This window comes from Pinus tabuliformis, chromosome 9 (genome assembly GCF_031772625.1).
Source record: "Pinus tabuliformis cultivar Carrire ecotype Pingquan chromosome 9, CPIR1, whole genome shotgun sequence".
Taxonomy (NCBI): Eukaryota; Viridiplantae; Streptophyta; class Pinopsida; order Pinales; family Pinaceae; genus Pinus; species Pinus tabuliformis.
The window spans coordinates 22,692,240-22,719,585 of NC_142307.1; the positions used below are offsets into that span (position 1 = coordinate 22,692,240).

Consider the following 27,346-nt stretch of genomic DNA (forward strand, 5'->3'; position numbering starts at 1 on the left):
AGTCGGACAGATGGATTAGCGGATGGAGTTCTCCTTAGTTGAGAGGGAGTGTTAAAATTAGCAACTAGGGCCAAACTCCATGTGGGTCATCTTATTTATGGCAACTGATATTTTTCTTGGATCCCTCTCATCGAGAGGTGTAGGATAGATCTGAAAATTATCCGATTCTGATAAGTATTCATGGAGTTATGAATTTATTTGTGTTATAAGACAATTCGTCAAGGTCGGCCAACAACCAAATAACCCCCACATGTGCTTAACGTTTTAGCATAAAAGGAGATGAATTAGAGTCGTTTCACACACACTTCTCTCTTGACTTCTCTCCACTTGTCTTGGGTTTTAGTGTGACAGAAATCTAGGAGGAAGAAGCCCTAAACGTTGGAGGAAAGGAGGCTTCCCTAGGCGCAGCAAAGAAGACAGGCCAACGAAGCTATGGAAGGGATCTACGTTGACCTAAAGAAGCTCATGGAAGAAGTTTAACGTAGCCATGGAGGAGGCCTTAAGAAGCCCTAGCAGCAGTCCTAAAGCAACCCTAATGTTGTCCTAAACAAGCCCTAGACGCTGTCCAAAATAAGCAGTCCTAACACTGTCCTAAATCTGCCCTAACCGCAGGTCTGTTCAAGCCCTAGATGCAGGTCTATTGAGGTGTCTTGGGTGCAAGAAAGGGCAACGTATGATGCTACAAGAAGAGGCAAAGGCAACAAGGTAGTTAAGGTTTGGTTCAAGGCTTAACTGGGATGCTATTAGAGGGTTGAGGAGCTGAGCTTGGAGGCCGAGTTGAAGAAGGGTGATCATAGGTCTGTTTGGGGCAGCGAAAAGGTAAGGGAAGCCTGTTTTGAGTGGGCTATAGGTGACAGCGTGGGACTGTGGTAGGCTGTAGTCCTAACCACCTCAAAACAGGGACAACGTGGAGAGGTTGAGGGCTCAAACATGCCCAAAACAACAACGTGCTAGGGGAGGTGTCTCATGAGGGTGTGCCGCAGTTTTCCAGAGGGCTGTTCAAGGACTGTGTGAGGAGTTTAGGGCTGCCCTAGTGCCCTAACCAGAACAGTCACGAACAACAATATACAAACATATTTGGAGCAACATTTGTATGGTGTGTTGGCAACTAGATACATGGGACAACAAGGTCACTTGGTGGAGAAAGCAATAGGACAACAAGCAATGACATGGTACAACAAGGCTACAATGGAACAACAACATGGTAAGTGGTACAATAGGACATGGTGCTTGCTGGAGCTTGGTACTTGGGACAACAAGCTATGACATGGCACAACATGCTAAACAATGGGACAACAAGCAAACATGGAATGGCAATGTCACTAATAGTGGGACAACAGTATGCCACATGGGACAACAGTGACAGCATAAGGTGCAACAGTATGATGTGTGCAGCATGGTCATGAGGTCCAACATAGTGATGATGGGTGCAACATGGTGCAGCACGGTGAGGTGCAGCGTGATGACGAGGTGCAACACAATGATAGGTGAAGGAGTCACCTTGGAGAATCAGTTGAAGCAACATGTCTTCAACTGAGTTCAGCTATCTCATGTATCATCTTCTTAGAGATGATCTATGCTCTTATTTAGATAAGTCAAAGAGTTGACTTCTGTTGTAAATGTACTTTCTCTCTCTCTTTGTGTTGAACTATTGAAGAACATATAAGAAGAATTGATCAAGGGTTTCCCCACATTGGGGTTTGTCCCTGGCTAGCGCCACACCTTGTGTCCAGTTGTCTTGGCTTGTCTTCTGCGATCTATGTTTATGTTCTATCTGCAATTTACTTTAATGCTGATGTGATTGCTAATCCGGAAAAGATATTGAGCTAACTGTGAAAATTGAAATAAATTTCTCTAAGCATAGAACATACCTAAACTTAACACACCATGATCTGGCTCAGGGTGTTTACAGCAAAGTAGATATCTGGTGTAGTGTTGACCAAATACTTCAAGGAATCAATCAACTGCATATTGATGTTTCATTGCTGCTCAAGGGATCATATCTTTGATGAAGTAAAACCTGATCTCAATATTCTTGGCTTGTCATGAAATATTTGATTCTCAGAAAGTTTGATACAACTTTGATTATCACAATAATTAAATGTAGGCTCCAACACCTAACAAAGAGCCCAAAAAGTAACTTGCGAAGCCAAATAGTCTGACAACTTGCCAAATTCATTGCCATATACTCTGCTTCTGTTGAACTAAGTGCCATAGAAGCTTTTTTTTTTTTGAACCATGAAATCACTACTGATCGCAAGCTAAAGCAGTACCCTTAGGTTCTTTTCCTATCCACTGCTCTCCTAGCCCAATTTGAGTTTATATACACCTGCAACTTCACTCTGTCACTCTCGACATATCTTATCCCATACTCCATTGTACCATGCAAGTATCTGAGTATATGCTTCACTGCAATCCAACACACCTGCCTTAGTTCCACCATGAATTGGCTCAGGGTTCCTATATAACGTGGGATCTGAAGCTCTTGGCTTCCTCAAATTGGTGATCATAGGTCTAGTCATAAGCTTATAGTCCACATCCTGAATATCCATAGAATATCAACTTCATACTTGCATTGTCCTAAGAAGATCTTGCATGGCTACTGCCACACTTCCAACCCTAAGAAACAATGCATGAAGTCGATATCCTTCATCTCGATCTCCAAAGCGAACTCCCATTTACACATAGCAATGAACTTCTCCACACTCTTGAGAAATAGGTCATCATCAACATACTATTTCCTCAAAATGTATCAGGTCTTGTGAGGGGAGTGTTATCACTCCAGGAAACTCTCCTAGGTTGCAGCTCGGAGATGCCTAGTAACATATAATCTTCAATATTGTTCTCTGAACTATTGGAATGGATGATGGTTTGGATCAAGTTAGATAACCATTTCAGCTCTATTCTCACTCAAGACATGCATGAACACCCTCAACAATACAAGGCTTTAGACCACTAATGCTCAATAGTTTATAGATTCAATGGATAGATGGAGAATACTGACTGTACCAGTAGATGCATACATAAACACATATGAATGGCCAACTACAGGAAGTAAATGAAACTTGCAAATCTAATTTATCAATGCAGAGATAAGATGACAGTTATCTGGCATTAGACACAACAGAAAACATGAATAACCTATTCAAGTGCAAGCATAGAATAACAGAGAAAATGGGAATTGAACAGGTAACAACAAAAGAAGCTTATATTGCTAGAATGAAGATGAGAAGCTTGAGTAACAAAGTATCAATAGTCTCCAGAAGTTGATCCCTTATTACATTTTGCTTTCAGATATTTATAGCTCTTTACAATGCTCTTGAGCCTTCTGAGGCTTGGAGTGTCTTAATCTATCCTCTCTGTCTTGTTAACTGTGTGATTCCCTGAATAGGCAAGCATGGCTTGGAGGTTTTCTCCTTCTGACAGAGGAATAACCACCTTCAGGTAGTTTGATGCGCTGTTTGGGAGCTCTCTCATGCCAGAGATGCCCCATAATTGATTATGTTGTTTTTGGGCTGAGCACTGTCGATGCCCCATGATGTTTCTGTTTGTTTTGGGCAAGCTGCGCTGTCTGCTCCATGACCATTCCGTTTTCTCGACAAACTGTCTCCTGGACTATGCTATGTGGTGGAAAGGGTCCTCGGGCCTTTGTTTTCCCTTTAAAGGCTTTATAATGACTGTTTTCTTGTTTTTTCACAGGAAATGTTGCACACTGTGAAATCCCGCCCATCTCTGCTTTTCTGGACTTCAAAAGTCCTTAAACATGGAATATATATCGATCAGGTACGCCCTTTGGGTCGCTGTCGCCTATCACAGACGGCCTGGTCCCTTTGTTCCCTTTGTATTTTGAAATACTTGAAAAACACGGGAAATACATGAAAATTGGCCTTTGGCGGACTTCAAATAATATATATATATATATATTTCATTTCCGAACCCTTTTGGGTCTGGGACTTATCGCATCGGCGTTGTCCTGTGCTCCCTTTGTATTTCGTTATATAACGAAAATACATAAAAATGCATTAAAACCGGCCTACCTGCGGACCTGAAATATTGTTTATAATCCCGTCGGGTTCGGATCATCGAGTCAGCGCCGCTCCTTAGTGTTTCCCTGATTGCGATCCGCCGATGCGATGTGGGCCGTTGATCTGCGTGCATGATCGATGGTCCACGTTTAATCGTTGATCGCAATCGCTCATTCCATACTGTTTGCGTCAATACCTTTGCCGATGCGACCCACCGATCCGATAATTGGCGATCACTGATCGGCGGTGTCTTACGTCTATTACCATTGCCTGCTTGTTCCGATTGTGATTTGTCGCTTAGATCTGGGTCGTCGATCAGCTAGATCTAACGGCTGCTGTGCTTTCTTGAGTTTAAGCCTTCGATACATGGTTTTTTATGGTTTTCAAGTGTTTTTGCCTCCCATAGTGTATTTCCACCCTTCCAAGGGCTCTCTTCTTGCGCTTATTTTGATCTTTGGATAATCTTAAGCGAAATTTGAAGACTTCAAGAGCATATTTGGATCCATTGGCATGATTTTAAGCAAATTTGGAGACTTTGGGGCATATTTGGATCCATTTTTGGGCCATTTGCCAACAACGTTAACACTGGCTGCTTCTGGGGATGAAAGCCTCCTTGTGAGGTTTCAAGAACTACAGAACAATGCCTTTCCTGTAAAAAACAGATCAAATCTTCCTCCTAGTGTTGCATTGGGCATCGAGTCTATTTAGCATGAAATAAAAACTTGAAAAAACATATTTACAATACCAAGGATTGAAAGCTTGAACTAAAATAAAGTTTGAAGAACAGCCCATTGACTGGGCCATCGAAAACATCTCCTCCTTCCTTTAACGCATCCCTTTTGAGAAAACAGTCGCCAAACTGAAAATTGACCCTTTTTAACTTATTATCAAAGGTTTCTTTCTCTTGGTCAATGTGTATATCAGCAAAATCATCAAAGACTTGCAAACGCCTATTCATTTGATCATCTACTTCAAAAACTTTCCAGCATTTGATATTATCAGGCATAGATGGTCTATATTTCACCTCATCTCTGTATGCTTTCAGCCTTGGATGTTTTGCTTGGAAGGTTTTGTTCACTTGAAAAGTTAATATAAAAGATGAATCAATGCATTCCTGTGTGGGGGACATAAGGACTTCACCTGCTCCTGTAGCTTCCTTAGAGCAAGCCCCATCAAAGAACATGTCCCAAATTTGTGGGCCTTCTTCCTCTGTGATCTGGCAAACTGGTTTTTTAAGCTGCGTAGAGGCCAACTGAGATTCTTCAATCTGAAGAAAACAAGCTCCAAAATCAGTGTCAACAACATAGATGGGATGATTAGTGGGATTCCTTTCATCACTGATGCTATAAGCCTAAGCTTCTCTATATAATCTCCTGCTTTCACCTCCAAAAACTGGGACAATAGCATAGGGTAGATCATTTTGCAATGTTCCACCTAATCTCTTGATCCAGCCTCTGGAAAGCAACATGTCAAACTTGGGGGGTACATCTACTACCACAATATCCATCATCATGCTTTTCATGGGCAGCGGAGACAAAGTGATGGCTAGGTCTTTGATTAATCCCAGACATTTCACCCTTCTAGAGTCAAAAGAAACAGGTCATGATAAGGCTTGGTAATGTCAAGACCCAATTTATCCATGACATCCTTGGGCATTAGATTATCGCTGGCTCTAGTGTCCAGAAGTCAATTGTGAAGGATTTTTTCATGAATAGACAGAGAAACATAGAATGATGGGGAGCTGTCATCATAATTTTCAATCATTGGGCTGAGAATAACAGCTGGTTGGTCATCTTGCAGATTTACATAGTCAGTGGAGGCTTGGATGGCTTTAGGCTCAAGGGCCTCGAGGATAGATGTCTTGAAGGACTCATTCTTCACTAGTTCAATCAGAGGCATAGGTATTCTTAGCTTCTGAATTTCTGATTGAAAACTGAAAGAAGAAGGGGACTTGTCAAGGCCTCTTACCTCTATGGCTGGAGCTTTGAGGATGATAGGATCAATTGCTGGTTGCTTCTGCTCATTAACTTGCTATACTGCAGGGACAACAACTCTTTGAATAGGAGTTTCCTTGGCATTATTCAGCTTTGGCTTCAGATTATATCTATGCTGATCTTCAGTTTGTAGAACAACGTCACCGTCCCATTCTTGGCTGATCTGGTCATTTAATAATGACTTTTCATAGGCAGCTAAGGTCAAAAAAGGGGCACTGCCTTTGTCTTCAAAACAATGGATCACATCATCTTCTTCAAGCTGCTCTTCCTCCTTGACTGCGTTCTGAAAAGGGGTCTTCACCCTTTGGTCTTCATTGGCATCTTTGCTTCTTTGCAAGATTTTCAACTGCTCATTAGCTCTTCTATGTGGATTTGGATCTCTAGGAACAAAGGTATTAGGAACCCTTCTTTTCCTAGAGTGCTGCTCAACCTTTAATTTGGAGATTTCAGAGCCTAATGACTCAATCGTCTTGGTCATTTTATCTATCTTGGGATCTGCAGATGATGAAGACTTGCCCCTTTGTCTTCTTCTATTGATATTTCCTTGAGCTTCTCTACAGCCATGATGTTTGATTCTACTTCCAAGGCTGCATCCTGCATATGAGTCAAAGTAGCACATCGCCTCTCCCTCAACAGTAAACAGAAGTCAGAATCAAAGGCATTGGCATAAATGAGTCTAGTAGAGGTAGTGGAGGGTTTTACTTCAACTGGTATCTTGCTGTACATGCAGTTAAACCTCTTATTAAAGTCAGACAACAACTCACAATTTTCCCTCGTTAAGTTGCCAAACTCAGTGTGGTAGTAGAGGAGATCCTTCTTACCCCCCTAATGCTTTAGGAATGCATCATCTAAAGCCTCAATATCTGCTATAGATCTTGGGGTCAGTTCTCTGAACCATTTTCTAGCCTCTCTATCTAGGCTTTGGACAAAGACTCTCATCCAGACATCGTCTTCACTAATGTCCAGGTTATCAGCATAGTTATAGAATGATTCAAGATGTTCTTCAGCTGTGACACCTTCAGTCCCGGTGAATTTAGGCATATACTTTTGATATTCTCCAGTAGGCATGGCATTCAAAGGAGTGCGCAGTACTAGAGGTCCATACCTAACAACTATGATTCTTTCCATTTTGGTAGGTGCTTGTGGTCCTACCATAGCTGTGGTGGCTATAAGGGTACTGGAAATTTGAATGACAGAGCGCTGAGGAATGATTGATAGGACTGAAGGAGTATGATGGATAGGAGGTGAGGTTTCCTTTGGGCTTACAACAAAAGGAGAACCTAAAAAATAAGGAGCTTTATGAATCTCTGAGATTTTTTCTTCGCAGCTATTATTAGAAGCTCTACTCTCAACATGTATTTGTTCTATTGCAGGATTTTCTTGAAGAGATATAGTAGATTGTTTAGGTTTACTTGAACCTGATGCTCCTTTCTGCAATGCCTTTCTTTCTTTGATGATTTTTTCAGGGTCAGGTACTGGGTCAGCTTGTGACTTCTGAGGATTTCTCCGAGTATGCCTCACAAACTGAGCCAGAACTATGAAGTGGAGTCGCCAAAAGGTTCGTCCTTCAGTAGAGTCACCAGATAGATGATTACAACCAAAAAAGTGCCCAGACTTTGTCTATCATCAAAGCTGGATCTGTGTCATCTCCTAGGGAAGCTGAGCTTCAATCTCCTCTCCTCGGCAGCGGCGCCAATTATGTTATCACTCCAGGAAACTATCCTAGGTTGCAGCTCAGAGATGCTTGGTAACATATAATCTTCAATATTGTTCTCTGAACTATTGGAATGGATGATGGTTTGGATCAAGTCAGATAACCATTTCATCTCTATTCTCACTTAAGACATGCATGAACACCCTCAACAATACAAGGCTTTAGACCACTAATGCTCAATAGTTTATAGATTCAATGGATAGATGGAGAATACTGACTATACCAGCAGACGTATAAATAAACACATATGAATGGCCAACTACAGGAAGTAAATGAAACTTGCAAATCTAATTTATCAATGCAGAGATAAGATGACAGTTATCTGGCATTAGACACAATAGAAAACATGAATAACCTATTCAAATGCAAGCATAGAACAACAGAGAAAATGGGAATTGAACAGGTAACAACAAAAGAAGCTTATATTGCTAGAATGAAGATGAGAAGCTTGAGTAACAAAGTATCAATAGTCTCCAGAAGTTGATCCCTTATTACATTTTGCTTTCAGATATTTATAGCTCTTTACAATGCTCTTGAGCCTTCTGAGGCTTGGAGTGTCTTAATCTATCCTCTCTGTCTTGTTAACTGTGTGATTCCCTGAATAGGCAAGCATGGCTTGGAGGTTTTCTCCTTCTGACAGAGGAATAACCACCTTCAGGTAGTTTGATGCGCTGTTTGGGAGCTCTCTCATGCCAGAGATGCCCCATAATTGATTATGTTGTTTTTGGGCTGAGCACTGTCGATGCCCCATGATGTTTCTGTTTGTTTTGGGCAAGCTGCGCTGTCTGCTCCATGACCATTCTGTTTTCCCGACAAACTATCTCCTAGACTATGCTATGTGATGGAAAGGGTCCTCGGGCCTCTGTTTTCCCTTTAAAGGCTTTATAATGACTGTTTTTCTGTTTTTTCACAGGAAACGCTGCACACTGTGAAATCCCGCCCATTCCTGCTTTTCCGGACTTCAAAAGTCCTTAAACATGGCATATATATCGATTGGGTTTGCCCTTTGGGTCGCTGTCGCCTATCACAGACGGCCTGGTCCCTTTGTTCCCTTTGTATTTTGAAATACTTGAAAAACACGGGAAATACATGAAAATTGGTCTTTGGCAGACTTCAAATAATATATATATATATTTCATTCCCGAACCCTTTTGGGCCCGAGACTTATCGCATCGACGCTGCCCTGTGCTCCCTTTGTATTTCGTTATATAACAAAAATACATAAAAATGCATTAAAACTGGCCTACCCGCGGACTTGAAATATTATGAAATATTGTTTATAATCCTGTTGGGTTCAGTTCATCGGGCTGACATCGCTCCTTAATATTTCCCCGATTGTGATCCGCCAATGCGATGTGGGCCGTCGATCTGCGCGCGCGATCAACGGTCCACGTTTAATCACCGATCGCAATCGCTCATTCCATACTGTTTGCGTCGATACCTTCGCCGATGCAACTTGCTGATCCGATAATTGGCGACCGTTGATTGGTGGTGTCTTGCGCTGATTGCCGCTGCTTGCTTGTTTGGATTGCGATTTGCCGCTTAGATCTGGGCCATTGATTGGCCAGATCTAACGGCTGCTGTGCTTTCTTGAGTTTAAGCCTCTGATACATGGTTTTTTATGGCTTTCAAGTGTTTTTGCCTCCCGATAGTGTATTTCCGCCCTTCCAAGTGCTCTCCTCTTGCACTTATTTTGATCTTTGGATGATCTTAAGCGATATTTGAAGATTTCAAGAGCATATTTGGATCCATTGGCATGATTTTAAGCAAATTTGGAGACTTTGGGGCATATTTGGATCCATTTTTGGGCCATTTGCCAACAAGGCTAACAGGGAGCTCAAAAGACAATAACTAGACCCAATGACAATACTATGAGGTGTGGCCCACTGTCACCACAACCACCATCTCCTGCTCTTTTGTGGAATTTCACCACAAGGGTAGCTTCCCTGTATAGGTCACATAATGAATATTCAACTCTATGGCTTGGAGGTGACAATGATAGGCTCGAGAGAGGCACTCAACTAAAGGACAAGGCTCAAACTAGCATAGACAAGGAAAAGTTTACTGTCCAGAGGCCTATCTTAGGCACAAGTGACCTAGGGTTCTGTGAATAAGCAATATTAATAGGCTTACCTAGGCATACAAGCCCAATAAAAGGCTTGAAAAGATGATTGTGATCAATTTTAGGGACAATAAGCCTTCAATAAGTCCTAAGTTGAAGGTTAGTGTGAGATTAGGGTTTGCCTAGGGCTTGTTACATTAGCCCTAAAATGGAAGAATTCACCATGGGAAAGAGATGATTTCGAGGCAACGAGTTATCAACCATGTGTGAAACCCTTCCACAAGCCAATGCACATACCTTAGTTGAATTTTAGCCTAACCCTAGTCTACTAGCTTTCCTTAAAGGGACAAAAATTTAGAGTAGAGAGAAATTTATGTTTTGGGGAAAATTTATGGTGTGATCACCTATGTGGGAAGGCCAGTGCTTGTTCTTGGGTGATGGAGTCTAGAGGGAGATCTACTTATGAAAATTCAAACCCTATAATGGAGTAAGGGATAATGAAAAACCCTTCTTTCACACTCTGGCTACCATTTTATGAGGGAATAAAGTAATTTAGGAGAGCATAACATGAATGATCGCTCAAGGGATTGTCTCACAAATCTTAAAGGGTAATACATACAATACCATTGACAAGATTCGATAGAGAAATATTCAATAATGTTGGAAACACCGAGGACAGTGGGGGTGAATCAATATTTCTTAGTAATAAGCACTTCTTAATTTTTTTTCAGAGCATTAATTAAACTTCAATTATCATTATTGTTCTTGTTCAGTTATTGTTCTTGTTCTTCTTCAGATAATCATAAACAATAATCCACAGTAGACAACACCATACAATAATGCAGAAAGATAAAATAGTGGACGCATAATTTTTTTGGTGGAAAACCCCCTCCAGGTCAAAAACCACCAAACAGTTCTCTAGTAATTGTCTTCTTCTCTCTTTAAATGAAATATTAATTATATCAAGATTTCAGCTACAACTGAGGGATGCGTCGACCCCTAATTCATAGGCCACAACCTGTAGGATGCTACTAAACTCTAATATCCTTCTGCAATCGGAAGGACGCCCCAACACCCTGTAGATCAAGCCACAACCTGATGAGTACCCCAACACTTTGTTTACCAGCTGCTGTCGGAAAGGATGCTACGTTGACCTGTTAGTTTATCAACCACAACTGAATGGACGCCATAATGCCCTGTGCAAGCCACAACTTGCCCTAACACCACCGTGCCACCGTGAAGTGTTCTTAGGCCACAACTTGAAGGTGACCCCAATCACCTAGAAGAGTCGGTAGATCAAGTTTCACAATTTTCACACTGGATCTCATGCACTCTGAATAGCTATAAGAAAGATGTAGAATAAATGTCAAATTCTGGTACCCACTGATCACTGTTCCCGCAAACTGATCATTGCACAATGCTACACATCAAGCTGTCACTGTTCAATTGTACATCATTGTCACTACAAATCACTGCACAACTACTGGCTATCACTGCATGTCATAGCTCATGAATGAATAGTCATCAATGCACAACCACTGTCCCATTGATCATTGCACAATATTGTTCCAACTGACCACTGCACAATACTGATCACTATCTTTGCTCGAACGGATCACTTCATATCACTGTCACGGTGCTATACTGCGCATGCATGAATAAGCATCGGGAGCTCATAAGCAATCAACCACATCACTGTACTAAACTTCCTTTACTGGGCACTTAAGAGTAATGATAGCTCAACCCAAGGTGCCTCAGGTCATCCCTATGACTTGCTTCCATTGCTCTCAAACACTTCCCACGAAGAGCTACCAACATGTCTTATTGCTGCTGCTGATCACTAGTCATACACTAATATCCTTCTTTCATGTAAATAAGTTGTACAACAAAGTGATTATGTGTGTTGAGTCTATGTACCAAGTCACTATGTCAAGTATACAATATTAGTGTAATGTATAGGTCATGTATCTATGTTAAGTCTTTGTATCAAATGTTAAGTCATTCTATCAAGTCAACATCTCATCATAGCATCAACAAGAGTCACTTGTTAATCATTGTCATTACTGCTAAAGGTTATTTAAATGATACCCCCAAAAGTAGTAAGTCAAAATAGAACATGTTATCACTCCATAATTTTTTGAGGTTGCGGAAAAAACCACAGAGGTAGCCACATAACCACTTTGGAAACTGGGAATCTAGCCCTTCCAGTTTCAAAGAGGGATCTCTCTTTATGGTTTAGCTTTGTTTGACTGAAGGTATTAGGCTAGCTATTAAGTTCAGGTTTGGGTTTTTTGTGTTGGTGGGTTGAAACTCGGAAGAAAGGCCATTGGGCAAATGGAGTCACAGGTGTGAGGTGATCAAATACAGAGTTTACAGGTTAAAGTTATAGAGAAAGTTAGGCAAATTCAATGGATCCTTTAAGATCTATGGTGTGAAGGAGAGGAAAAGATTTAGAGATCCAATTAAAAAACATAGCAGTTAAGAATTCTGATTTTAATCTTCAGCGGAAAACATTCCTTAAGAAGAAATCTGAAGTCTTTGATAGGTTTAAAGAATTTAAGGCTTTGGTGGAAAACCAGACAGAGAAGAAGATAAAGGTGCTGAGGACAGATAACGGTGGAGAGTTTTGCAGTAAGGAATTTGAAGAATTCTGTAAGAAGTGTGGTATAGCACGACAGAAGACTACTCCATATACACCTCAACAAAATGGAGTTGCAGAAAGAATGAATAATATGTTGATGGAAAGGGCAAGAAGCATGCTCAGTGGTGCCAGGTTAGGATAGGAATTCTGGGCAGAGGCGATGGATACTGCATGTTACTTGGTCAACAGGTCACCTTCATCAGCGTTGGAGGATAATACTCCACAAGAGGTATGGACTGGTAAGAATTATTCTTAAGCCAAAGACAACGTGTATATTCAAACAAATTCTGTTCTTTATCTTCTTAGAATAATTCAGATTTTAGAATCACATATGAGAATAAAAAGAAAACAAATTGACAAAGAGAGATGCACTTCATGAATAAAAATGACACAAGAATCTTGTAATGATTGCACTGTGTTACTGGAAATCTGATCAGTGGTGGTGGCTCTGTGAGATGCTTTACAATACAAGTCCTTTTCTTCAAACAAGTCCCAACCCTTCATATTTCGAATTATGAAGTGCTTATAGAAACTATTACAAAATATCTTGATTCTAAAGATCTAGATAGGATCGTAATAATATCTAAACATTGATTACAAAAGTAGTACAAAAATTTAGGATTTTTCGAATTGTTGGAAGTGCTGGCCTTCTTGTTGAGGATGACTGTTGATGATTGAGCCTCCAAATTTGCTACGTTGTTTGCCTCGCTGTTGAAGATAAAAAATTACTCAAGTAATTCACACAGCTTGTCCCATCTGTCTTCACTTGGGATAGAAAATTTAACTAATTTTCTATAGGTCTCATCCACATCTGTGTACTTCTGGAAAGTTGGTTTGATGATGAAAAAATGTCTAAGTTCATGACTGATGAACAAGTCGAAATCTAAGGCCTCCAGGAATGCTTTCCTTGTTATATGCCCCTTTATACCTGCAAATCTTGACTTGTCTTGGGCAATAGTGCATAGTTTCTCTTAGTACTCTGTCAAGCTCATGAGTTTATCTCCCATACCAATCAGTCTTGGTAGACCTTTCCTATTCAGTACTTGCATCTTCTTATGAAATCTCTGTATGCTAGTTTCTAGATTTTGACATTTATTGTCCAACTGTAGCATAAGGTTTCTTTTGGTGTGCATCCTCTTCACTTCTAGAATAGTCTTTGTCCTGTCTTGAATTCCTAGCTGCTCTAATTCTTCTCTGTTTTTGGAATTCAAGATTTTGATAATTGTTGTTGCTTCCCCAGGTTTCTGTCCTAAGTCTATTTTGATTTGCCTTATTACCTCTTTGGACCTCTGTATTAATTCTTGTTGCTCGAAAATAATCTGTATGGAAGGCCATATTTCTGTGATGGCTTCACTGATTTCTGTCCATATGTTTTCTCTAGCTTGGGCCAGAGTTTGAGTCATAACTGATTCACTTTGCAACTGTTCAATTTTTAGATTAAGCTGATGGGTTTTCTACAACTCTGCCACATAAGAATTATCAATTCTTAATTTTTGTTCTGACAGTGTCTTGAGCTGAGCTTTTAACTTAGCAATTTCTAGTTCCTGAATGGACAGATCGTCCATGGCTTTAACAAGTTCACTTGCAGAATCCGATGTTTGTGCTGGTGCTGAAGTTGATGTAGATGCTCCTGGGGTTGTGGTCACTGAAATTGGGACTGCTGTAAGTGGAACTATGGCCAACTGTGCTGCCTGCTCTTTTTCTTTGAGTAGTTTCTCCAGTTCTACTTCCATGTCCCGGATCTGGCTGTTTTGTTCAATCACTATTCAAAATATATCCTCTTTCTTCTTTTCCATCTCTTCGACTTCCTTAGCCTGTGGATCTTCTGTGGTAGGCAATTTTAGTTGCTTCCTTAATGCTGCTATATCAACATCCTTTCTTTTCACAAGCTCTTCTGCTGCCTTTACATCTTTGGGATTATATCCCAGTTTGATCACCAAGTCTTCCAGTGACTTGATCCTGGTATCCTTGGCTAAGGATGAAATCCTTTCCAACTTTAGCTGTGACTGTGTGTTGTTTAATGATACCTGCAACCTAGAAGCGGACATGGCAGTTTTAGAATACATCATTTCACTGGTTTGTTTGTGCATGTCCATTTGCTCTATTGGATGAATTTGTTGTGTATCAAAACTAAATACAGATTCTTTATAATCTGCTGGTGTCCTTGGGGCAGACACTTTGGCTTCAAGGAATGCAATTTGCATTTTTCCCTTTTCCGTGTCAAACGCTGAAAGGAGCCTGTGCTGTGATGTAGTTGTCTGCTTCCAAAATTGTGTGTAGGTTGTGGCTTTTAGCATCTCATTCCTCTGCTTTATTGCTTTGTGCTTAGCAAAAATATTAGGCTCTGTTTGGCCTTGAGCCAAGTCTGTTGTCTGTGTTGAAATTGGAGGATCTTGTGAAGCAAAAACCTTTCTTGAACTTGGTGGCAAACTCATTAACCTGTGTGTTTGTTGATGCTACAACTTGTGCCCTTCCCTTGTCTTATTTGGACACTGACCTGCTTAATGGGAAAAGTTGTGACAAGCGAAACATTTCATTGGATGAACCTTCCATCCTTAGCTAGATTGTCAGTTGTACAACACCTTGTGAAACCCTCCAAGCTAGAACTTGGCCCCTTTGCACATATGGCCTTCCAATATCTCAACCTCCATAATTTTCATCTCTCTAGAATTTCCTACTACATTGTTTCCTTCTCCTTTGCCTTGAGTCTCTCGCTTTTTTTTTGAGAAATTCACTCTTAATTATTCAATGTGTCTTCCTCTTCTCCTTAGGCTTCCTTTTATAATTTCTCATTGAGCTAAATCCCTAACCCCAATCTGCAAAGTGATGGATGGCTAGGATTAAATCCTAACCCACTTGAGATCAATAGTAGAGATTATATCTAATTAACTAAAGTGAATAATTCCATTTTATTTAGAAAACCTTAGCCCAATGGCCAAATTTCATTAATTAATTAATTAATCGATGTGCTTTTCTTATGTTAGACTTAGGGAAGAATCATAAAAGTCAAGCAAGTAGCTAGAGAGGCTTTGGACAATTTTTGCATGCTTGACACTTGGTCTATGTAGAAGTACGTTTGTGCTGCTATAATCATCAACAGTCTGCAATCAATATTTCCCTTATGTTAGCTATAAGGAAAAACATCATGGGTCTTTTTGTGGGTTACCCTTGAGCAATTCATCATTGTATCTAGTGGTTTTGGGTTGCCGCTAACCAATTTCATTTCTTTTGGTGGCTCCAGTTTACCACTAACCATTTTCTCTTATCAGCGTACCTGCCCAAGCTAAGAGAGTGCCATTCGGGAGTTGTTATCCTTCATATGCGCGAGTGGCAATTGTGTGAGTTCTATCACCTAACATATTTTCAGGAGTAACTTTCAGGGGTGCTAATAGATTACAGATACTCACCTTTCATTTTGCTTGAGGGTGGCATTTTTGGGATGAACATGATGGTGATGATGCTCCTAGGTTCTATGATATGGTGCCTTTGGATTAGTTTGCTTGGTGGTGCCAAATTGCCAATTCCTTGCCTCATGGTGTTGCTCTTTGCATAGTTCTATGGTGTGACTCTAGTTTATGACTATGGACTTATGACTTGACTCCATTTTATTACAACTTTGGCTTTTGTTGTGGATTACTAGAAGATCATTGTGCAAAACTTTACAGTCTCCATTAACACAAATGGGCGAGTTTGTTCTAAAAAAGGGGCCACCCCTTTTCATGATGAAGGCATCTATGGCAAAATTAAAAATATTATTATTGAATGATGGGGCCACCCCACGTTACTTAGCCTGTCCACTCTAATGAAACACTTCCATAGCACCTGCCATGAAATTTGTGTATGACATCATGGTAAATGTGATTAATACCTTGGCTTGTGCCAAAAACTATAACGTGAGGGGTGATTTCATGATATTATGCTTCAATGGGGCTGCCCTCTCATTTCATTAACCATGGCAGATCATCAAACTATGCTAAGCATTGTGGGCTGCCAAAATAAATATGCATTGTCTTCATGGTGTGAACGTACACATTGTAAACTAAGCCATGAAGGGAATTGCAATATACTTAGCCATTGTCTCACTATTCTATCTGTCACATGGGGTTGTCACATTCCCTCTATCCACAATTTACTTATGTTTTGTATGGTCCAATAAATTGACACTCATTTGAAGGATAAAAGTTATTGGAAGCCCCTTGAATCAGAGATGTATGAGAGGCTGATACACAGATTGAGTCATTGCCATTCCTATGACATATCACTTGGCCATCATATTGACTTAAGACCATGAAAATGTATGGAAGGATTTGTGGTACTACATATGATGTGGCACATGGGCCAGTCTTTTCTTCAATCCACTTGTATATGCTACATGGGATATGGTCTGTTTTGTGAAAAATTTGAGGGCCATCTTGAGTTGTTGTCTATTCCACTCATTCTCATCAAGCCCCGGGTTAGCTATCTATGTAAAGTAGCTATGGGTTCGCTATCTATGCTAAAGTAGCCATGGGTCAGCAATTTTAAATGAGATGGGCGCGTCCTCTCGAAATCATTGACCATTGCATTGAATGAAGGGGTGACTTCGACATGGTATGGGGCTGTGCCCTTCCTCATAATTGTTTCATCTGAAGTACATGGTTGTTTTATCTTGGAACATATTGTTATGGATGCACTTTTCATTGCATGGTTATAATATGGTTGGTAAAAATTCAAAACTCATGCCATGCGACTTGAGCTAGATGAGGTACCTTTATGGAGCAATTTTTGTTGATGAAGCCATTTTCTTCACACAAATTTGGATGTTGGTCAGGGGATGTTGGGAAGGTGGTTCTTATTCTACTTTTGGTAAATTAGTTGATGAGGTTGTTAGCTCATAGACTATTCTAGTAGATTGTATATAACTAATTCATTAGTTTTTTATTGTTGAAACTTTTTCAGGGAGTTACATAAGAGCTTCTGAGGATTGCTTCCTGGAATATTTTATTATCATCCTAGGGGAGACTGTGGATCTCAACAAACTATTCTTGTGTTAAGTAAAAGGTTTGTTAGAGATGATTATTGTTAAAATTGGCAACTAGGGCCAAACTCCATATGGGTCAACTTATTTATGACCGCTGATATTTATCTTGGATTCCTCTCTCCAAGAGGTGTAGGATTGATCTAACGATCATCCGATTCCAACATGTAAAAATGAAGATATGAATTTATTTGTATTATTGACAAATTGTCAAGGTCAACCAACAATCAAAACAAGCATTTTTATCCCCAGTTCATCCTCAACGTTGCATATAAAAGGAGGAGACCTCAAGTCATTATTCCATCATCTCATCTTCACTCATCTCTCTCTCCTCACTTGATTGGGTACGCAGATTAGGGCAGCTTTCTCTCACACGTGCGAAGGAAGGAGGATTTTCTGTTTAGCTGCGTTGACTAGGTTTGACCGAAGTGTAGAGGTGCTGTTTTGGGCTGCATTGACCAGCGTTGACCTCTCTTTGACTGCGCTTTGGGTGTGGCTGCTTCTCCTTGGCAGGCCGCAGATTTTGGCACAAAAACCGAGGTGATCTGACCTCTGGTTTGACCAGCGTTGACTGCCCTAGTTGCTGGCTGCAGTTTGACTTTTGTTGACCAGCATTTGACTGGACTTTTCGGGGCTGTTTTGGACTATTTGGGTTTGCTGTTGGAGGCCGAAGTTGACTGGGTTTGACCGAGTTGCTTGAAGGAAGAATTCTGCCCTGTTTGACCAGCGTTGACTTTTTTGGTTAGGGCTTTACTGCTCCTGTCATAAATTATCAGATTTGTAAATTTTGTAATATCGCTCTCTGTTGAACTATTGAAGAATATAAGAAGAATTGATCAAGGGTTTCCCCACATTGAGGTTTGTCCTTGGCTGGTGCCACATCTTGTGTCCTCTCGTCTTGGCTTGTCTTCTACTGTTTATGTTTGTGTTCTATCTGCGTTTTACTATCATGCTGATGTGATTGCTAAACTGGTTATTGATATTGGGCTAATTAAGAAATTGAAGTAAATTGCTCTTAAGCATAGAACATACAACCATGGGTTAGCTATCTATGCTAAAGTAGCTATGGGTTCACTATCTATGCTAAAGTAGCCATGGGTCAGCAATTTTAAATGAAATAGGCACGCCCTCTTGAAATCATTGACCATTGCATGAATGGAGGGGTGAATTGGACATGGTATGGGGCTGCGCTCTTCCTCGTACTTGTTTCATCTGGAGGACATGGTTGTTGTTTCTTGGAACATATTGTTATGGATGCACTTTTTATTGCATGGTTATAATATGGTTGGTAAAAATTCAAAACTCATGCCACACGACTTGAGCTAGATGAGGTACCTTTATGGAGCCATCTTTGTTGATGAAGCCAGTTTCTTCACACAAATTTGGATTTTGGTCAGGGGATGAACCACCTTGGGAAGGTGGTTCTTGTTCTAGTTTTGGTAAATTAGTTGATGAGGTTGTTAGCTCATAGGCTATTCTAGTAGACTGTATATAACTAATTCATTAGTTTATTATTGTTGAAACTTTCTCAGGGAGTTAGATAAGAGCTTCTTTGAGGATTGCTTCCTAGAATATTTTATTATCATCCTAAAGGAGACTGTGGATCTCAACAAACTTTTTTTGTGTTAACTAAAAGGTTTGTTAGAGATGATTATTCTATAATTATTCTTAGGAGAACTTGTGGATCTAGAAAAACAAATCATTATTTATTGTATGAGGGAGATGGAGCTCAAACTTATATAAGGATTTGTTCTCTTCATTTGCAATTTGGGAAAATTTTGGAATGGAAGAACTTGTGAGCAGGCTAGCTCCAACCATTACACCAAGGTCATTTGTTTTCTAAGTTGTGGTTTTTTATGTTTGTACAATCATGTATTTGTGGCATATATTCTTGGAGCACCTTTAGTAGATATCATAAGCTGGATTGGATTGCCAAAGCTACATTTAGTTGGAACTTGTCTTTGTTGAATATTTAAAAACATTAGCATCCATAGTGGGCAAAAGCATGTGCTTTGTCTCAAAGGTGCTTATTAAGAAAAGCAGAAACAGTTTAACTAACTGTAAATAATCACTAATCCAATCCTATCTTGACTGTTACATTTTGGTTTATCTCTGTGGGATATATTATTGCTCAGAAGCATCATGGTGGAATTATCCTTCCTTGGATAGGGTTTTCTATGATTCATTTTTATTTGTTCAGTTCCCTTAACTTTGGAGACATTCCTCAAAGGGTCTCAGAGCCAGGATGTTGTTACTGGGTTGTGCAGGCAACTGGAAAGCTTTTTTCACTGTTATTTATCTAACGTTGGGGAGTTTGATTTCGAAGTTATTCTATGTCCATTGACGATATTAAACAGTTTATTGCTGAGACTTAAATTTGATGTTAATCTTATGGTTTTTTGCTTGTGGTTCATTTGGGGCCATAATGTCAAGCTTACATAGTCCCAGACCGGTAGTTTTTCTTGTTTTTGGCCTTGTATCTGTTGGATTTATAATGTTATTTAATATTTTGTGATGTTTTGAAACATTTGCAAGGATGGATTATCAGTTCAATTTGATGACTTGTTCAAGAAAGCCTGGGAAGAAAATATTTCAGATGAAGAGAGTGATGAAGGTAAGTAGGAAATAGATTTTGAGATGGAATATTGCACAGTAGGTAACATTTCTTTTCCAATTTTTGTGATTTTCTGGGAAACTATGTTTTAATTTTAGAGAAAAATTAGAAATATTTCCATAACTGGCTGAGAGGCTGTTTTCACATTCAAATATTTCTCTGTGAATTGATATGTAACAAATTGTCATGGCATCAGTAGCTAAGTGATTTCAGATCCATGAATATTTGTTAATTTTAGATAACAATGGTATGTTCTATGCTTAAGAGCAATTTATTTCAATTTTTCTTATTAATACCAATTTCCAGATTAGCAATCACATTAACATGACAGTAAATGCAGATAGAACATAAATGAAATGCAGAAGACAAGCCAAGACAAGACACAATATTTGGCGGATGCCAGGGAAAAACCCCAATGTGGGGAAACCCTTTGTTCAAGTCTTTTTATTATTCTTCAAAAGTTCAGTAGAGAGAGAGATAGAGAGAGTACAATATACAAAGTACACTTTCCCAAACACAGTCAAATCTGTCCAGTCAAACTGCAGTCAACAAGATGCCCTAACCAGAAAGTCAACGCTGGTAAACTTAGCAGAAATTTTCTTCCAAATAAGCTAAGTCAAACCCAATCAATTTGGCCTCCAAGGATAGTCCGAATCAGCCCAAAACAGTCCCGAAAATATCAGTCAAACTCGGTCAACACAGGTCAAATCTGTGGTCAATGCTTGTCAAACAGCTCAGAATTCCTCGATTTCTGTGCCCACAAATGCGGCCTGCCTAAACAGAAATTTTCCAAGAAAAATCACAGTCAAACAAGGTGAACTGCTGCCCGGTCAACGCTGGTCAACCCTTCTGCAATTCGGTCAACGCATAAAACAGAAAATCACAGATTGCCTTTCGCATGTGTGGAGGAGAGAGGCTGCCCAGAAATCTGTACACCCAATCAGATGAGGGGAGAGAGATATGTGAGTGACAAGTGATGTCCAAATGAGGTCGATGCTCCTTCTATTTATATGCAACGTTGAGGGTGAAGAGACATGTCTTTTGGGCTTCTGAGCCTACATTAGTTTGCTGGGCGACTTTGACAATTTGTCCATAGAAGAAATAAATTCATAATTCCATTTGTAGATGTCGGAATGAGATGATCTTTAGATCAATCCTACACCTCTCGGAAAGAGGAACCCAATAAAAATATCAACTGCATCATATGAGCTGTCTAAGGTGGAGTTTGGCCCTAGTTGTCAAATTTAACACTCTTTCTCAACTAGGGAGAACTTCACAAACCATCTGACAATTTGTACCATCTCTGACATCCCTGTTATACTCTGTTATGCTTTGCTGAATCATGAAGAAATAATGAAGAAGAAATGATCAAGAATGTGTCATACCATTCTCTACTGACCCGAAGTCAGTGTCCATTGATCCCAAATCAATATCAAACATCTTAGCATAGGGAGTACGGTAGTACATGATGCGTCCATTGGTAGTACTATGGTCCCTATCCTCATTTCCTTACTCATTGGCCAGATGAGAGGTGCTTCCCATGAGCCTTGGACTACATGGGTAGGATGTATCGGCAGGAAGGTGAATGTTGTAAACATAATTTATGTAAAAATAATAAAAATAGATAATAAATAATAATCATAATAATATGTAATTAAATAATAATTAGTTAAACAAAGAGGCATGTCTCTACATACATGATTGTTCGTGAAAGGGTACTTATCTGGCTATATATACAGGACCCTTGCTCTCATTGTAATCATCATTCTTCTGCTTCATACATTTTATATATAATAATACTTGTATCCTCAATGAATATTTTCATATTCCAAGTCTTCTGGAGTATTTAACTTGAAGGACGAACTTTGTTTGTTCCATTGGTATCGGAGCTGTTTGATCCTCTAGCAAGCTCAACCGCTGCACAAGAGCCACGCTCTTCGATCCAGGCTTTTGGCCATCAATGGTTTGTCAACATTGTTGCCATCGAGATTGAAGCATTTTGCTACCCTTTTGGGAGTTTCTCCGTCGCAAAAAAAATCATATAAAAAAATATTTAAATACAAAAAATACAAAAAAAATTATAAAAATAAATAAAAAAATAAAAAAGGAAATAAATTAATAAATAAATAAACAAATAAATAAATAAAAAATAAAATAAAAAAATAAAAGTAACCGACCAACCCAACAGACCGGCCACTGCCAGCCCAGGCTTACGACCTCTCTAACGAATCCACTTGAGGCACAACAAAAACTGGGCACTGATAGAACGCAAGGCCACAAGGCCGAAGCCACAAGGACGCAGGGCCATAGCCTCAAACCTCGATTCTGGCAGCGAACCACAAGTAAGGTTGACACAACAAGGATTTGCTCCATAGCTTGTTTGTAATGCCCCACAGCCATTGAATGCCTTCCCACCCATCGCAACTCGAAGCCAACGTTGCCACCTGCACTTTGATGCTACCAGTACTGATGCAACACTGCTCCTTTCTGTGCCGCTATTCTTATTAGCCATTCGGTGGCTACAGAAGACTATTTGGGCAACGTACAATTTGATATTACTTGTGGTTTTTCTCTTGCTGCGATGTATGATGTTTGAGCAACATTTCACAGACCTATTGACGATTTATTAAGGAAATATAGTTGCAGACCTGTTAAGGATTTGTTAAGGAAATATAAACCTGAAGCAATTCAACTGCATTTATTGGTGACACAGTGAAGTTCAAAACAATGGAATAATTGTCTTGAGAAATTACAAAGATTCATACTTATTGCAAAGCTTAAAGACTCAGACTTGTGGAGTTTAAGTGAATTCAGACATGTGATCAGAGCATTTAACCTTGCAGATTTATCAAGAACTCGTTGGAACCTGTGGTTGGTAATTTGAAGTAGCCTAAAAACTTGTTTGGGAAAGACCTTGAAGACCTGGTGTATACTTTGGTTTTGGTTTTGATATTCTTTGAGATCATTTTAAGAGCATACTTTGAAGAGTATAATTTTGGACCTTCTTGGGGAAACTTATTGAAGATACCTTGGAGCATTACTGAAGACCTTGTGAAAACATCTTGAAGCTCATCTTGGAGACCATGATGCATTGTTGAAGCCATAATGAAGTAACCTTGAAGGATGTTGCTTGGGTATCATGAAGAGTTGAGAAGACACCTTTTGTGGTTGATAAAGTTGTCATTAATGAGCTAAGCAAGAGCATTGTTGTAGGTGAACTTGAAGATACTTCCAGGGCTTGTTGCAAAAGACATTGGAAGCCTTGAAGAAAATCTTGTACTAATTATTGAAGAATTGAAGTAGTGGGTTGGAGCCGTAGAGGTTGGAGTCTCATAAAGACTAGGTTGGAGCCTAGATCAGTGGATAGGATTGGAGCCTTAGAGGTTGGTGCCTCGTTGAAGTCCGAGTTGGAGCTTGGCACAATTCAAGTCAGAGCCTGGTTGATTGAATATTGGAGTCTTCATCTAGGGTTGGAGGCCTAAACTATTGTTGTACTTGATTTATTGTAAAAAGAGGATTGGAGTCCTCAACATTGATTAATAAAATTATTTATATCACTGTTCATTGTGTGTTCAAGCTATAAGTGATCTTAATTGGCATAAAAAATAGCAATTGTAAAAGAAATACCGATTCACCCCCCCTCTTAGTATTTCCAACAATCACAATATCAACATGGTGATCAATCAAATGCTTTAAGAGTGAGTTAATTTCAATGTTGCAAGATTATGATTCTTTGATATGATATGATACTATATCTCAAGAACACTTATTCCACTTATTCTCAAGAACACTTATTCCACTATGATAATGAAAAGCAATGTAACCACTTATCTAGTAACCAATTTTCTTTAGCAAATGATAGCAATGACAAGCAAAAGTATTCCTTTAAAACCAATGTCACAAAATGCTAGCAATCCTTTAGACAACACAATGTGCTAATGCTTTTCAATGTCAATGAAAGGAAGAGATCAAAACATTCACTAATCTGACAATTAGAACTACTAAAAAATATTACTCTTCAATTGATGCTAATGACATTCAAAGAGCAAGAGCAAACTTGTGAGAGCAACAAGCTTATCTTATGTAAATAATGCCAATTCAGTCCAAGTATGCCAATTATCTTTTAGAGCATCTATCTTCTTATTGAGAGTATTGACTTAATGAGTACACACTTATTTTGTCAATTAGATGAGATTGCTAACAATGAACTATTTATGAATGCAAGAATGCAAAAGATGAATGCAAAAGTGCAATAGATGGATGCAAGAACTAACAATGAAATGCAAGAGTGATATGAGGCAACAAAGGAATCTAGAAACCAATGATCGTAGCAGTCCTCCAAGCTCATAAAAGATACCAAGCAATGAGTAAGCCCAACAACGCAAATGGCTTTCCAATGAGATAGGATGATTGTTACTTACTTTTTATGTCACTGTTATGTGTATCTTAAGGCTGAAATGAAACAATGATGAGAAGAGAAAGGTTGAGGAGGCAAACCACTAGGCCTTATGGCCTTTGTAGATGACCAATTTGATTGCTAGGAATCTTCCAATGAGTTTATACACTTCCAACCACAAATGTTAACTCCAAAAGCACTGTAAAACAAAGTTTCAATCCAAAATACCAATGCAAACCAAGTAATGACCAAGTTATGATTGCATGAAGGCTAGATGAGGGCAACGATGAGGCTAAGACGCCTAGGAAAGGCCTCAGCTTAGTGTTCAGGTCCTAATAAGGCCATGGATTAAAGGCAAAGGGCCTTGTAGGCATGCGATACTCAGAGATAAGCATCCTAGAGGCTGCTGCAAGGGAGAGAAACTCCTTTAGGGCTCACGGTAGGGGAGAAAAAAGCCACAACTCAAGGAATCAAGGCCTATAAAGGCCTGCGGTGTCAAGAGAAGAGGCCTAGAGGCCTGCGGTTACTAGGAGGAGGCCCAAGTAGGGCTGCCGTCAAGGGTTAAGGGCCTGTATGGGTATGTGTCTCAAAAGAATGATGGGAATAGGACTGCCACAAGAGAAAAATAACACTTGGCTAGGTCTTGTAGGTGTAAAATTTTTTTGGACCCCTGCAAAACAAAGAAAGCTAGGATAAATACAAAATTCTACCATAAAAATCTCAAATTTTACCTTGTAGGGCCTGCGACCTTGCTTCTTCGTTGTGTTGAGCTTGTAGCCCTGGGAGGCTAGATCTAGGCCTCTAAGGCTTGGATCAACCCTCCTCACTTGAGCGAATTTGACAAGTAAGCTGGATGAATCCTCTTGGAATTGAGAAACCCTTGAAAACCCTAGCCGTAGGGCTAGTTCCTTCAACCAAATTCAAATTTCCTTTGAGAACTTGAGAATTCACTTGTACAAATGAAGATAAAAGTCCCCAAAACCCCAATATTTACAAAAAAAATAAAAAATAAAATGGTAAACCTCAAACCCCAAAATTATCTACAAAACTTAAAAAATAGACAAGGTTTAGTTGTATTTACAAATATTCTCAATATTTACAAAATTTAAATATTTGCTCTTATTAGCCAATTAAATCTTTATAACACAAAATTAGAAAAACAATTTTTTTGAGATTTTGAGTAGATAATATAGATAAATAATTTAAAAATAAATCACTTGCCAAAATCCTCTTACAAAATCATTTGTCAAAATGAAAGCCCAGAGCTCAAACAAGGTCAATCCTTCCCCACAGTCTGTGAACTTGGAGTCCAAGGGCTAGTGTACCTGTAGATCTCTATTTAATCTTGAAAACAATTGTTAGATCATGATCAATTAAGGTAAATATAACTGTACCAATAGAATGTTCTTATCATCGGCAACTAAAATAACAATTATGAATTTTAGCACAATATAGAGCATGAAAGAATAAAATACTAACACATAGCATAGATCAACAGATAGAAGAACACCATGAACTGAAACCCCAAAGTCTTTCTATCATGCGAAAGATAATTCTAGCAAAGCAAGACTCAACACATGCGTTACAAAATTACTTCATCCAAAGATCCTCATGATTTAATGAGGAGCTTGATAGCTTTCTTATATAGAGATTGAAATAGATATAAACCCCTCCAAGTGGAAATAACAACTAGTTGGCTTGATCCTCGTCAAAATAATCTTATCTGTCGAAAATATCTTGATTTACTTTTAATCTTCACCGCCTATTTCTAATTTTTGAGGAAAAATTTGAATTTCTCTTAAAAGCCTTTTTTATTAATCCAAAAATTTATCTTTTGGACTAATATCCTAAACAATTTGACTTTGACTTAATCACCAAGGTCCAAGGAGTCAAATTGTTTTAAAATATCCATTTTTCCTTGATTGAGGACTTCCAATTTTTTTGTTTGTTTGTTTTGACCCACAAATTTTTGATTATTTTCCACTTGGAGAGAATTTGATTTTTCTCAAATTATTTTTGACTCAAAATTAATTAATTTTCTGGCTTAAGATTTTATTTAATTTTGTCAAAAAAATTAATTAATTGACTTTATAGGGGATTAATTATTTTTTTACCCTGAAATATTTTAGCCATGGTGTCTAACTATGAGTAACCACGCACTAAAATATTTTTTACATCAAATTATTACAATATCAACCCTTAGAAGGGAAAAACACATTTAGACATAGACCCTTGAGACTTTACCCAATTCTGCGATACTATATGATTTAGTATAAAACCAAGTGTACTTATAATAAAATAATTTAGCCATGGTGTCCAATTATGAGTAACCGTGCACTAAAATTAGTCCTAAACACACTTTTACATAGACTTGACAAACACTAGGACTCACCTAAGACATTGCCAATGAATTCCACCCTAGCTTTGGGGTTATCGCTGGAAGAAAAACTCTACCGATTATTTGTGTTTACAAAATAGAAACACACATAATTCAGGGAGGTTAAAAAACTTCCTAGGATGAAATATTTTTGACAAAAATGATAGGCTTACCTAGGTGTTGTTACATGGCTTAATGGTCATACTAGCATCATTTACAATAATTTTTGCAGAAATTGGGTTTACAATGAGAAAACTGGAAGCTGAGCAATGACAATGATCATTAAAAAAATTGTCTGTGCTTTGTACTCTGTTTCTTAGACTGTTGACAAAGTGTGGTCAACAGAGGGGATATGATTACACTACACACCTTGATTTACATCTATTTAATGCTAATACCTAAGAAACAAGTTAAAGCATTAGCACTATTTGCTAGCAAGGATAACAGGGTGATGAATAGGAATCTCATCAAAGCAGAAACAAAATCCCGCTCCAAATGGGTGTGTC

At 39.0% G+C, this 27,346-nt stretch overlaps 1 protein-coding gene across 1 annotated transcript in view; it reads left to right on the top strand.

The window, feature by feature from the left end:
- The window catches only part of LOC149146917 (RNA helicase, ATP-dependent, SK12/DOB1 protein), a 565,347-nt gene that overhangs the window by 134,812 nt on the left and 403,189 nt on the right, over nucleotides 1-27,346 (top strand). The window contains exon 5 of the mRNA XM_089440900.1: nucleotides 19,989-20,067. Coding sequence (XP_089297026.1) covers nucleotides 19,989-20,067 — 79 coding nt within the window. The remainder of the gene's footprint in view (nucleotides 1-19,988; nucleotides 20,068-27,346) is intronic.